Source organism: Pteropus alecto, unplaced genomic scaffold (assembly GCF_000325575.1).
Source record: "Pteropus alecto unplaced genomic scaffold, ASM32557v1 scaffold61, whole genome shotgun sequence".
In the NCBI taxonomy this organism is placed as follows: domain Eukaryota; kingdom Metazoa; phylum Chordata; class Mammalia; order Chiroptera; family Pteropodidae; genus Pteropus; species Pteropus alecto.
This window is the reverse complement of record NW_006434835.1, coordinates 11,686,263-11,700,123: the sequence shown is the minus strand read 5'-3', so window position 1 is coordinate 11,700,123 and position 13,861 is coordinate 11,686,263. Positions and strand designations below refer to the sequence as shown.

General features: G+C 43.4%; 1 protein-coding gene across 8 annotated transcripts in view; it reads left to right on the top strand.

Annotated features, from left to right (window-relative positions):
• The window catches only part of LDAH (lipid droplet associated hydrolase), an 86,475-nt gene extending 73,628 nt beyond the window's left edge, over positions 1–12,847 (top strand). For 5 of the 8 annotated variants that reach the window (XM_025045668.1, XM_006910265.3, XM_025045664.1 and 2 more), the window contains one exon: positions 10,255–12,847. In XM_025045668.1, the coding sequence (XP_024901436.1) occupies positions 10,255–10,473 (219 nt within the window). In that variant the 3' untranslated portion in view covers positions 10,474–12,847. Of the gene's footprint in view, positions 1–8,258; positions 8,348–10,254 lie in introns of all 8 variants that reach the window. The other 3 variants (XM_025045667.1, XR_003045840.1, XR_001516748.2) reach the window with 3 other exon arrangements.
• The last annotated feature ends 1,014 nt before the right edge of the window (positions 12,848–13,861 follow it).

Here is a 13,861-nt window from a genome sequence, read left to right as displayed (position 1 = left end):
TCCTTCCTTCCTTCCTTCCTTCCTTCCTTCCTTCCTTCCTTCCTTCCTTCCTTCCTTCCTTCCTTCGTCTAGAGACCTTGGACATAGGACCAGACAGTTGTGTTTATTTGCAGTCTTTCAGCACTACATAAAGTTATTTCCCTTTCCTGAAGCAAATATAATCAGACTCATAGTATATACTATGGCCTGTGGCTTCATGGTTATGTTCTTTCTTCACCTGACTAAACCTCACCTGTCCTTTAAGACTTGGTTCCAGTGTCATCTCTAAGAGGCCATCCCTGCCCTTGGTTTTGGTCAGATATCCTTTCCCTTGCTCCCATGGCTCCCATGTAAAGTATTAATATTGCATTCATCACACAGTATTTAAATGGTCACCCTCTCACCCGCCTGGAGGTAAGGAGCTGCGTTTTTCTCACATTTTTCACAACGTGTGAGTGATGCCTAGTGAGCAGTCGATAAATGTATGCTGAGTGGATGGATGGGGAAGCCATTAGAGTAGATTCTAAGCCTTTATTATGCCATGGATCTCCTTGGCACTCTCGTATGTAGACCCCTTCTCAGAATAATATTTTTAATAGCATAAAAGAAATGCATGAGATTACAAAACAAAACCAATTATACCGAAGTATAGTTATCAAAATATCTGAAAAACAAATTTGTCACATGTCGTATGTGCATCTTTGTTTACACATTAAATAATAACCTACAATAGCAGTCAGAATTACTATGGTGATTTTGTAGTGAGGAGCATACATTATTTTTTTGTTATCTAAAGTGTACTGTGATTTGGAATTTTCCATAATTTTATAGGTGACAAAATATAGGTATTACTACTACTGCTGTAGTTTGTTGCCTGTTTTTATGGTTGAAGGAAATACTAAATTACAGATAGAGGTTAGCAAAAATAAAGATATAATCTTTTTTCTATCCAAATTTACATTATCCACCCCACACGCATTCCCACTGCGCTGCTCCATCCCATAAACCTGCATGGACCTATAGACCCTAAGCGAAGAAGTCCTTCTTTAGAGACACCAGAAAAGGTTAGTCAGCTAGTGTTGTGGCTTGGGCACTGATACACTACACTACAGAGACTGGATGATTTGGGGTTTGTGGGGAGCCATTAAAGGGTTTGAGCAAGGAAGTAATAATCAGAGTGATATTCAAAATATTGGACAGCTATATGACATAGCCACTGACCCATCAGAACATAAGCCATCTGTGAACAGCCAGTTCAGAGGTACCAGTTTCAATCAGTCAGCCCTAGGAATGTGTCTAGATTAATAAATGAGAAGGGACCATTTTGGGGAAAATGGGTGGCAGAATGTTGGAAAAGAATGAGATTTTAGATGGGGAGACTATTTAGAAGGCTTTAGTAAGAATGAAGGTGTGAGGTAGAAAGAGGCAGCATTCGGAAGGATTTAGGAAGTAGAATCATGGGCACTCAGTACTAACAGGACGAGAGAGAATGGCGACAGGAGTCTAAGGTTGTTCCTCTGGATTGGATTTGGTAACAAGATGGGGAATGTGGGAGGAGAGGCCACTTTGGTATTTTTGTTTGAGATACCTGTGGGACATCCAAGGGGAACACATCTGGCAGGTAGCTGGATATGTAGGTATGAAGCTTAGAAGAGTAGTCTGGGCTGAGTTTGATTTGGGAGTGAAGAGAAGTCATTTGAAGCCATGAGCATGGATAATAGTAACCTGAGGAAATAGGTAGTATAAAGAGAGAAGACATCTAAAGGTTGATTTGGGGGGAGCACAGCTTAAAGGTTGGGAGGAAGGAGAGGAGCTAATGAATAAGTGGAGTGGGGAGGGATGGGAATGAGAACCAGGACGGAATAAACCAAAGTGAGAGAGTCAACTGTACATTTTCGCCACCCGAATCCCAACTCTACTGGGAGCCTCTGGGGTATGCTGTGCTTTATGAGGCACCTGGTGTGTCTGAGGCAAAGGGGAGGTCAGCGTTCCCTTGTTCTGTCATTTGTTCTAAACTGTAAGGCGATGTGTGTCTCAGTCATAGAAAAGTGAATTAGTGTTTGATTTAGAAACTCGAAGTTTTCATTTAAAACTCACTTAGAGGGAAATTCTAAACGGCCGTGACCATCTTTGGCCTCGGCTGATGAAACAGCCAGACGGGATCTGAGCATCCCTGTCGGTCAGTAGGGATCTGGAACTGTTCCCAGCAAGAACACAGGAGATGCAGCTTTCTAATGAAGGGGTTGCCCACAAAGTGCTGCTGCCCCTGCCCGCAGATGGCCAGGCCAGGTGGCAGTGTGGTTTGGGAAAGGCAGAGTGTCCCCAGGAGCAGAAATGCCTCTATTGTGGCTCTCTCCCCATCCCGCTCAGGCCACCTGAGCCCAGAGGTGCATGTTGCCTTGGGAACAAACCTCATGCAGTGTTTGCAGATTTGGGCATGCAAATCCTTCAGACATGCACAGGTCCTGCTCAGCGGAGCATAAGAAGCGCTCCCTGGACCAGCTAACCAGGACTGCCTTTCCGCCAAGCCCCGGTCTGAAACCGATTTGTGTTAGTTCTGCCTGTTTAATTTGAGGCCTGTCCAGAATGTCACAATCATCCTGGGAATAGATAGTTTTGTTTTTGTCTCCGTCATTTTGACCTTGAGAGCTTCGTGTTAGACACTCATGTTAGCATACCCTGCGTCCTCTGGAGGAGCATGATGAAAGGAGTGGGCGGCTCACTGGGAAACCGTCTCCAGAGTCACGTCCAAACTGCAGCTCCGCCACTTGCTTACTTATATGACCTTGGTTAAGTTACTTGACCTCCTTTTTTCATCAATAAAAGGGTTTAATAATAATATCTATTCTCATCCGGTTGTGCCAAAAATAAAATGCTATCATTTATATAAATACCATGCAAGAGTGTCTGGCAGGTACTAAGCATTCAATAAAAGTTGTTTTTTTAATTATTATTTTTATTACGGTATTTATATCCTAGATATATCTCTGAGTACTTTAAAAAGAGTATTCGCCTAACTTCTCCTACACATCACTTCTCAAATATTTTCATTCATCCCAGTCCAGATCACAGCCACTGCTCCCTACAGGAGGATGCTGTCTGTGTAGGAACGGCTGTGAGGGAAAACACAATAGCACCTAATCTTCACCAGGACGTGGGCCCAGGCCCGTGGTGCAGAGAAGTCAGACAAGCTGGACTTGGCCATTTTTTTAAGTTAATTAAAAAGCGCTTGCAGCTCATCTTCCACTTTCTGAGGCGTATACCAGGGAGAAACAGACACAGGAGGATAGATGGGCTCCTGATGTCTCATATGCTAATGCTTTGCCAGGGACAAATAGACACCTTGGGTCAGCGTCCCACTCCAGTCCCAGGTAAGGAAGAGATGAAGCTGATGACTAGGTGGCCCAGCGACTTCCATTTGGGAGTGAGGGAGTTCTGGCCCTTACACGTGAGTGTGAGTCACGCAGGAAAGAGAGACCCCGTCTGCAAGCTTTGTGATGCATAGTTGTTCCAACCACTGAAACGTGACCCAGTCGGTACCCAGCTTGGACTCGCTCCTCCTCCTTTGGGGTGTTGATTGCCGCTGACCCCCAGGTGGCTGCAGAGGGAAGCGAGGCTCAGTGGTGTAAAGGGTTGTGTTTTCACCTCCATCCTCAGCCAGTTTTTTTTCATCTTTGGGGATTTTAATTCTCGGTTTCTTAAGGATGGTAATTGAGCCAGTTCGGGATAAAAGGAAGAAAGGAAACCAGGTAAATTGGAAAACGAATTTCCTAAACTGTTTCCCTTTCTTTAGCAATTCTTCAAGTTTGTAAAAATGGTTGCTCAGGAAGACTGCAGTGAAACTGTAAAGCCTTGTGACTGCTGTTCCTCTGTTCCTTAGAGGATAAGATTTTTAAATAACTGAAAAGAGCTGTTTATGTTACAGAATAGGTTTCCTTTAAGATTGCAAGGTCAAGGCTTAAGTGTCTGACTTCGGGGGAAGGAGAAAGGCAGAAGGCCATTGCTGTCGTCCAGCCTGTTCTGGAGATGAATACATTGGAGACCTAACAGTTTGTATCCTATGCCTGGGAAAGCAGGAAGGGGATGAAAATAGGGAAATGAAGGCAGGACAGAAAAATCTAGCTGGCAGGTAGGAGGCCTAGGTGTGTGAGTACTAATTTGACCCCTTGGTAAGCACCTGGCTGGTTTATATCTGACCCTTTACTTCTTAGATTTAAAAAAAAAAAAAAAAAAGCTGGCCAGGTGGGAGTTCTTTCAGAGAAGGAAAGAAAGAGTAAAGAAAGCTGGAATGACATAATTTTTCTTGATTTCTTAAAGTAAGACATAGAAAATGTATCTCCTCCCAAGCATGTACACCATCGCTTTTTGGGTACTTTCTCAGCTGGCTGGCTATTCCCGTGCCACATGGTGTGACAGCTCAGAGCACTCCATCTAAAGAAGTGAACCCATTACCTCAGCTGGGAGGCCTGTTAATTTAGTACTCAGGGAGCTATGGCTGTCTATGAAACATTAACAAAGAAGTCTCACACAGCCCAGGAAAGCAGGGGTGCTATCTCTGCTCCCCAGGGGCTCACCCGATGAGCCCTACCATAGGGAAGTCACGGTGTCAGCATGTTGGTGCCTTCTTTTGTTTTAGGAGATACACAACCAAGAATATACCCAAAGGGCACTGCAGCTTAGGCTCCAGGCCTCACTATGAGTCAAAGTGGGTGAGAATCCACTCAGCGAGCTGAGTGTAAGGGGAGATGGGGGTATGCTTCACTAGTAATCAGTTTAGGATTTTTCTTCCATCCAGTGTCTTTCTCCACTATCATTTCAGGGGAATACAGCATGTGTGTATGTGTGTGTGATAATGAAGTAAGGTATATAATAAAACTTTGCTTTAGGCTTAAAAAAAAGTTCAACACAAATATTTTCTAAGCCTGACATATCAAAAGCAGCTTATCAGAAGAAAATATATTTTCTCAAAAACTAATTTAAGGCCATGTAGCCCCCTTTTCCTCTGGCCTAGGTACAGCTCTTGCTGTGGGGAAGAATCTAGACAGATTTTGCTGTCACCATAGTCAAGGTCTAGAGGTCCCTTTGGTCATCATCACCGTTTTAATAGCACCTACCCCTTTAAGAGCTCATACTATATGCAAAGTACTTGATATGCTTTGTTTTCTAATCTTCACCACCAGCCCACAAGGTAGCTCTTTCTATTCCCACTTTACTGATGAGGAAACAGGCACAGAGAGACCAAGTAACTGGTCGAAGGTAACAGCGCTAGTTGATGGGAGAACCCAGGATTCCAGTTCAGGTGCAGGTGGCTCGGGACCCAGGCTTCCCACAAGGCGCCCACTGCTCCATCCTCTCCCTGTAACTGCATGGTGAGCTTGAGCAGTTTCACAAGTTATCTTACCATAATGGAATATAAGGCTTCATGAGAAGCCCTTTCACTCTGAGTATCATAGCCCCAGAAACACCGTTTGCCACTCTGCTCAGGTCTACAGTGTCTCATGAAACAGATTGCCCAAAGACCACTTGAAGGAATAAAGGTCAATTAAACTTCAATTCACTTAAGTACTGGGAAGAATTCATTTATACCAAACTTGGCTACCTGGTGAATTATATTCTAAGAAGCTTCTGAAATTCAGTTTATCTGTAAAGTGAACAAGAAAAAGTAAATAAATACGCCTATCAAATAGAATTCTAAGGCAATGGAAAACTTTGTTTTATTTAACCTGCAGCTCCTATAATCCCTGTAGTCCTAATGGACTATTGAATAGAGAGAGGTAATTCAGATAAGAGATTTTTTTCCAGTGTTATTGAGATCTAATTGACATATAACATTATATTAGTTTAAAGTGTAGTGTACAGCATAATGACCTGATATATGTATATATTGTGAATTGATCACTGCAATAAGTTTAGTTAACATCCATCAGCTCACATAGTTAGAAATTTTTTTTCTTGCAGTGAGAACTCTTAAGGTCTACTCTCAACAACTCTCAGATGTACAGCACAGAACTGTTGACGATAGTCACTTGCTGTACGTTCCGTTCCCAGGACGTGCTCATAACTGGGAGTCTGCACTTTCTGACCATCTTCGCCCAGTCCCCTCACTCCTTCCCTGCGCCTCTGGCAACCACGAATCTGTTCTCTGTTTCTGTGAGTTCACTTTCGTTTAGATTCTACATTTAAGGGAGATTGTGCAGTATTTGGCTTCCTCTTTCTGACTTATTTCATTTGACATAATGCCCTCAAGCTCTATCCATGCTATTGCAGATGGCAGCATTTCCTTCTCTTTTAATGGCTAAATAATATTCCATTGTGTGTTCGTGTGTGTGTGTGTGTGTGTGTGTGTACGTACCACTAGATAGAGATTTTCATGTGCGGCTTTTCTATGTTCAGTATTTTAAGATGTTGATATATCATTAAAAGTGATTTTTATTAGTTATTAGCAAAATCAAGTTTATAAACTTGGGTTATAAGATAGTTTCTAATATTTCTTTTGTTCTTAGAATAAATTCTCTATTATTAATGCATAAAAGCCAGCAACTCAAAGCGTATCATAACGAAGCTCTCCCTTATAGACGGAATTCAGATTGCCCCCCTTTGGGCTCGGACGCTGCTTTGTTCATACCTCTCTCTGTCTGTTGTATTTAAGGGCCAGTTTATAGCACCTGTGTCGTTCCCTGCTCTGGGATCTTATCCAAGGCAAGACTGTCTTACTTCTGAGTTTCAGCCACGTAGTACCATATGGGAGATAAATTTATTAGAGTCATTTTTGGTGAATCTATTCATTTCAGCAGCAAAAGGTAAAAAAAGAAAGGAAAAAAAAAAAACATGAGAAAAGACAAATGTGGCTTCTTTGTGGTGGCAGGCTGCAGCAGTGTACAGGGACATTGTAGCGGGGACATGTCTCATTTGGGGAACCCTGAAGAGTTCGAGGAGAATAACATCTGTGCTCACGGAGACTGCAGTCGCCATGTTTCCGTGCAGAGGACGCACACGCAGAAGCAGAAGCAGAAGCAGAGTCCTGGAAAGTCAGAGTCTAGAACTGAGAAAATTAAATTTTATGTTTAATAGAGAAATGGACTACTTAACGTGACAATCTGGAAGCACAATAATTTCCATCTCAATAATGTACTTTTACTTTTTATCAGCTCTCATGCATTTCAAAGCAAGTGCCAAGGAAAAATGACCTTTTGGAAATAATTTATTTTATTATAAACCTTTGAATTTAAACATTCTGCTGATAGCCCGGGATTCTTAGTTATCACCTCCATAACATGCAGCACCCCAAAGTCTATGAGCCACATAGACTTTGAGAAGACTTCGGGTAAAGGTAGTTGAATTGATGGTCACACTACTCGGTGTTTATATCTGGTTAAGAACTCCCGGTCTTGAGGTTTTATGTTTTCATGACATGGTTCAATTCACTAGTTAATTGTAGATAGTAGTGAAAGGTACTAATTAGGAATGTTGTCTCTGGATATATAAGCCAGATTTGTTTCAACTTAAGCAAGTTAGTCTTTCTAAGCCTCAGTTTCCTTTTCTGTAAAATAGGGATAAAATGCCTTCCTCAAGTATTATTGTAAGGACTCAGTGAGCACAGAGGTTAGCTCAGAGCCTGGCACATTATTCTCAGTTTTCATCAGTTTATCATTATTCATTGTGATTCATTGGTATATATCGACATGAGAATAGCACACACTCTTAACTACTATGCTTTGGTGTCATTATTCCTTTTTCTACTTCACCTGTCCTCCCCCATCCCCCACTACCTCCACACACCCCATACTTTTTCAGTTTCCTGTTTAGGGTTACAGGTGCAGAGTCCTCTGTTCAGATCTATTGCCTGTGACTTATAATCTATAGAGAACAGGAAGTATCTTGAGCCAGTGTATATAAAGGCATTAGAAATAGCCACGTGTTTTACTTGTAAGCCAAGATTTTCATAGCGAGCCCTTCAGTGAATGTAGCCTGAAGAAGAACTGGAGGGCGGAGGGGGGAGACATTACCCCACCAGTACTTAGAGGTTTAACCAAATACAGCTCATTCTAAATGGTTCCTGGTCACAGAGGAATCAAATAAAATCAGATGAACATATGGGGAATCTAGACTCTTCACTGTTAACGCTGTCTTGCACACTGACGTCAGTTTGTGTTGAGGTTCCTAGTACCTGCCGTGGACAGTGTGCGCCCCATAAGTACTTGGTCACCACCTATCTCTTGGTACCGGGAGATAGGTGTAGGGTCCCTGTAATCTGTGCTTTATTACTCATTCTCAACCAGCTGACACCTTCACGCATGAGGGGAAGGGTGGCATTGCCCCAGTGCTGAGGCTCATCGAGCTGGACTTCTCGCTGGAGACATTTCAAGTGGTAATTATCTCCCTGAAAAGTAAATGCGAAGTTCTCCATAGAAATAGGCTGAAATGTTAGGCAGAGAGCAACAGTGACGTTGTTCTCTTTGTCACAGCGTCTTTGTAGGGAAGACCTTCCCTGCCTTGCTGTCCTTACAGTTGAGCCTTTTGTATTAGGGTTTTTCATAAGACTCCACCACTACAGCTTGTACCGGTACGAAGGTTCCTGGGTGCCTTTCTCAGTGTCCAAGTGTCTTCAGGCCAGAGAGCGCACTGGAGCAGGGGAACAGAGCTGACGGACTCAAGCCCAAGCCTGAATTTCCAGATTTCTCAACACCGCACAATTACTCATTACCCAGTGGACGATAACATGTATTTCCCATATCTTCCTGCCAACACTTGATCCCCCACAATCTCTTTGCTATTGTAGCCAGAGTAAGTTTCCTACCATTCAGATCTAATCATGGCACTTCACTGTGTGAAGCCATTTGCAGCTCTCGTGGACTTCAGAGTCAGGTACAACCTCCTTAGCATGGCACAGAAATTCACCCGATCTCTCTCTGCCTTGCCAGTCTTATCTCCTATCATTCTATATTCCAGCCATTTCTGATTACGTCCAGCTCCCCAAGCATGCCATGCTCCTTCACACTTTTTACTTTGCTTGGCCTGCTCCGCACAGTGTGCCCCCCCAGCCTGAAGAGTCAACTCAGGCATCGACTCTCTGGGGGTTGTCTTGTGTACATGGTGCCTCCAGCCTTCCCCCACCACGAACTGTCTTATAATGCTTTCCAGGTTCCTAATACAGGGTAGATGCTCAACGAGTAGTCGCTGAACAGATTAATCAGTAAGGGTTTGAGTGAGTGAGCGAATTTGGTATGTTATGGAAACTACAAGTGACTGTAACTGGCCACTTAAGGGCTGGAGCTGGGCATAACTTTTTTCAGTGATGACAAATGTCATCGGGTTCTTACAACTAAGTTGTTATTTTTTGTAGAAATTATCACTATGTACCCCTCTGAATAAGATCTCACTTTTGTTGCCTTTTTTTTCCCAGAAATACAGAACTAGAACATAGTTTTTATAGTGAAGAATGATCTAGAACTAGACACACATATATATACTTGTTATAATTGTGTGTGTGCATAAATATACATATATACATATATACATACTTATATATGTATGTGTGTGCCTATATACATGTATATATGTGCACATGTGTACACATGTCTACATGTATGTACATATGTGAAAATGTGTGTGTGTATCATGGGCAGATATAGATCAATCTTAGTAATGCCTCAAAGGAGGTTCTGTCTCCATCCAGCCTGCTCGCTGCAACCCAAAGGATGATTAGATCACCTCCCCACTGAATCGCCGTTCTCTCCCGCTGCATGGAGGCTATTCGTAGACATATCGTAGACACTCTCAAGTTCTGATCACATTTCATCTGCTACACTGAGAAGCTAGAGTCTGTCTGACTCACCTTTGCATGCATTCAATGGACCTGTTCCATATTCCCGCCATGTGGCTGTATGACAACTCTTAATTGAATAATGAGTGGTCCCTAGTCACTCAGTGATTTTTGTCTCAACAACTCATCCTTGTTCTCATCTGCCATCTCTCCAGTGTCCACCCCAGTCTCAACACACAACTTTGCTAGCGAGTCCCTTCAGTGACTCGTGGGTGATCTGTCACACAAGTCTCTGTCTCCCTATGTGGCTCTGTTTCCATCAGATGCCTCTTAATTCACCCCCACAAACCATGAAAGCTCACTGCCTTGAGAGAGCCACTCTCTGGAAGGAGCCTTGGGACTAATTTATAGGGCCAGGCACAGGGACTGTTTTTAGAGCAGGTTGCTTGTGTCATATCTGTATTTGGAAGGTAAAGTATTTTCTAATGAAATGTTTTCATCTTGTCTTTTAGCTTACATTCTACTATGGTGCTAAAGATGCTTGGTGTCCAAAAGAGTACTATGAAGACATAAAGAAAGACTTCCCAGAAGGAGATATTCGACTCTGTGAGAAAAAAATACCTCATGCTTTTATCTTATACTCTTACCAAGAAATGGCCGACATGGTGGCAGACTGGCTTAAGGACGATCTGTCCAAAATTGAAACGGTGACAGAAGAAAACCAGGACTGATAGCTGGCACGTAGAGGCGATAAGTATACTGCCTCTTTGTAGCAAGTAGTGCACTTAGTAGGTAAATGTTTAATTTTGATGTTTAATAATCGGAGAGAAAAAAAGTGAGAACCTCTCGGCTTACAGTCTGCCCACTCCCAGTTCCCCGTGCTACAGTCTGTGGTAAACACGGTTGATGGAATATTCCATAAATTTAACCTCACCTTTTCCAGGACTCACAACATGGAGATCTAGATAGGTCTCTTCCGTTTGCACGAGACGCCCAGTGGCACAGCTTATTTTGGTAGGCAGGATCGTTGCAGACAAAAGGAAGTCTAAATTTAGTTTATTTTAACTGATTTACCTTATAGAATGGCTTCTCCTAGAGGAAATTATTAAATAACTACTAGAAAATGTAAAAGAGATCAGTGAATGTTAAGTGTATAATCAGATATGTGAAGTGTATGAGATCGTGAGAAGGACATACTCATGTACCAACAGCAGGAAGTGATGAGCCATGGATCTTGGCAGCGGACCTGGGTCTCTCTTAAGGACAGAAGTTGAAGATTAGCCCAGACTAACTTCGTAAAGGCCTTGCCTGAGATCATCAGAATCAGGCTGAATACCAGGGCAGCCTGCGCCCACCTGTTCCTACCTTGCAGTACGTCGCAGACCACCAAGTCGGCCTTTTGTCTGAACACCAGTGGCACGAGCCCAAGGAGAGCCAACATTGGGGGAGGTGCTGCTCATCCTCACCTCTGAGAAGCATCCCTGAGGAGTGTGACTCCCTCATCCACCTGCCTTAGACAGGGAATGAGGTTTGACAGCCTTTGCCCTAGTCAACTAACCAGAGAAGAGTCGTTCAAGGATCCTGACTCTGCCTCCCCACCACAAGGCAGCCAGCCAACTCTGTGCCGAGCCTTAGTCTGCCGGACTGTGAGCTCCCTGCATGCTCCTCTTCTCCAGAGCCAGATGCGGAGTCCCTGGACTGTCCCAAATCAATCCTGTATGTACCCACCACATGCAGTTCCTCTTCTGTGATTTTTTCAGTGAAACTCCACTGAGGACCAGCAATGAGCCAAGTACTGTGCTGTGCATTGTGTATAGAGTTCTTAGCTATATTATGGTTCTTTTCTTCTGAAAATCTTCTAGTAAGTAATTTCCAAAAGGGCATCTTTAAATGAGGATTACCATAAATGAGTTCTCCATTTCTGCATTAGCTGTGTTAGTTGGAAATAAATCGTTTTACTAATGAACCAAAACAAATCATTAAATTATGTAAATTCACCTTCTCTGGAAACCTTGAGGTCCAATAGAGAAGAAGCTTGCTCTCTGGCCCAGAGTAGGCTAACAATTTTGCTGCCTTCCCCGAATTGACTCAATCCTGAGGCCTTAGGAGCCAATAAATCCCACTGACTACAGTGATGGTTGACCATGGACCAGAAACATTGGGGTTTTGAAATCCCTCAAACATTATCATTCTTTAAGGACAAGAGGATGTTGGCCTTCCTCTCAAAACCTGAAGCCCCCTGATGAAAGATTCAGGTCTGATATGCTGCCCACACCGCAGTGAGTGTTGAACGAGTTACTCTCTGTCAGGGCCTCCCCATCAGAGCAAGCAACTCCTCGGAGGGGAAGGTCCACGCTCCAGGCATGGAGTATTCTTGGCCGTGGAGAGGAGCCAGGACACTCAGAGGCCATTGGCTCAGGGCTGCACACAAAGTCCTTGTTGGCATCTGTGTGGAAGGTCTAGAAATCTGACGTTAGAGGCTAGAGCTCATGGACACCTCACTGTCCTCACTTATAGGATTAATAATGATAATGCATTAATAATAATGCATACCTCATATTGCTGGAAGAATTAAAGTAGATGATAAAATTAAAGCATTTAGCACAATGCCTGACCAAGAGTATCTTCTGAATAAAGACTGGCTGTAATAATAATTATTATTAAATATCACAGTAATAAAAATGAAAGACTAAGATTTATCAGCAGTGGATGAAATCCATTTTCCAGAAGCATCTCTGCCGGTATGTTCCAGTTAGCCCCATGGCTGGTCCTCGGCAGTAATTTCATACGGAGTTGTCTTCTTCTGTTCTCAGTCTGCTTCGCGCCGTGGGAGAAGATCTCCAGAGACAGGCCCCTGCGCTCGGGCTGATACCCAAGGCAGGCAGGGCCCTCTCTCCGTCTGCTTCTCTCGACCCTTGGAGAGCCAGTGACCTCCAGAGGCTTGATTTTTCTTCACCTTACATTATACATAAGATTAAATTTAATTCCAGATTAAGGGAGACTACAAAGACATGACCACATAATGCAACACCTGATTCTGGATTAGGTGTTTTTGTTACAAAAAGCATTGTTGGGACAATTCGCACGATTTGAATAGGGTCTGAAGTTCAGCTGGGAGTAAGAGATGTTAATTTTCTGATTTCAACGGTAGCGTTGTGGGGGAATAGGGGAATGTTTCTATTTGTAATGACATGCCTGGGGCGATGGGGCAGCTTGTCACTTTACTCTCAAATGGTTCACGGGGAAAAAAACATTCTTTGTACTTGCAACTTTTTTGTAAGTTTGAGATGATTTTGAAATTTATAAAAATAATTATTAAAAAGAAAACCATGCTCTCTCCTTCTACATGTCTTTCATTGCTTCTTTTCCGTAAAGTTCATTTCTTCCAAGCAGTAAATGGAGACCGGGTTCAAATCCTGAATCTGTCATTTATTGGGTTTGGGATGTCACATAGACTTAAACTCCCTGACCACCCACCGCCTCCACCACCGACCTGTCTCCTCATCTATGAAAGCACTTTCTTCAGTTTTGCATTTTGGATTCAGGTAGGGTTTGCGTTTGTTTTTAATAGAGTCAAATCAGGTCACGCATATAGCATTTAACGCCCGTTTAATGGTAGATGCTCTATACAGTGGTACCCAAGAAAAAGGATAGCAAACTTGTTTTTCCATTGCTGTCTCTTCTCTTTGGTGCAGTGGAGGACGCCCCGTGATATCTCGGGTTCTGCATTGTTTCACCCAGCTTGGAACTTGATTCTTTCAGTCTTCGCATTTCTGGTTCATACTGCGGGCAAGGGGGGCACTCGCTCCCCTGGCTCAGCTTTCTGGCCCCGGGCCATGCAGGCCTCCCACACACAGCCCAGGATGCTCCAGCATCACTTCAAGGAGCTTACAGTCCATTTGGAATAGATACAGGAAGCCAACCAATTCTTAATAACACCAGGCATCACCTTTGTTCCTGGCCTCTCACAGAAAGAAGAGGACATACTTGGGGGAGGGGGTGGTAAGGAGCCCTCAGTGGCTGGAACTGAGTGTGCAGCCAGGTGTGCTCTGTGAACAAGTGTATCTCTGAGGCCTTACGGCTGAAGCTCTCCTGCAGGAGGGCAGAGGACACGACAGC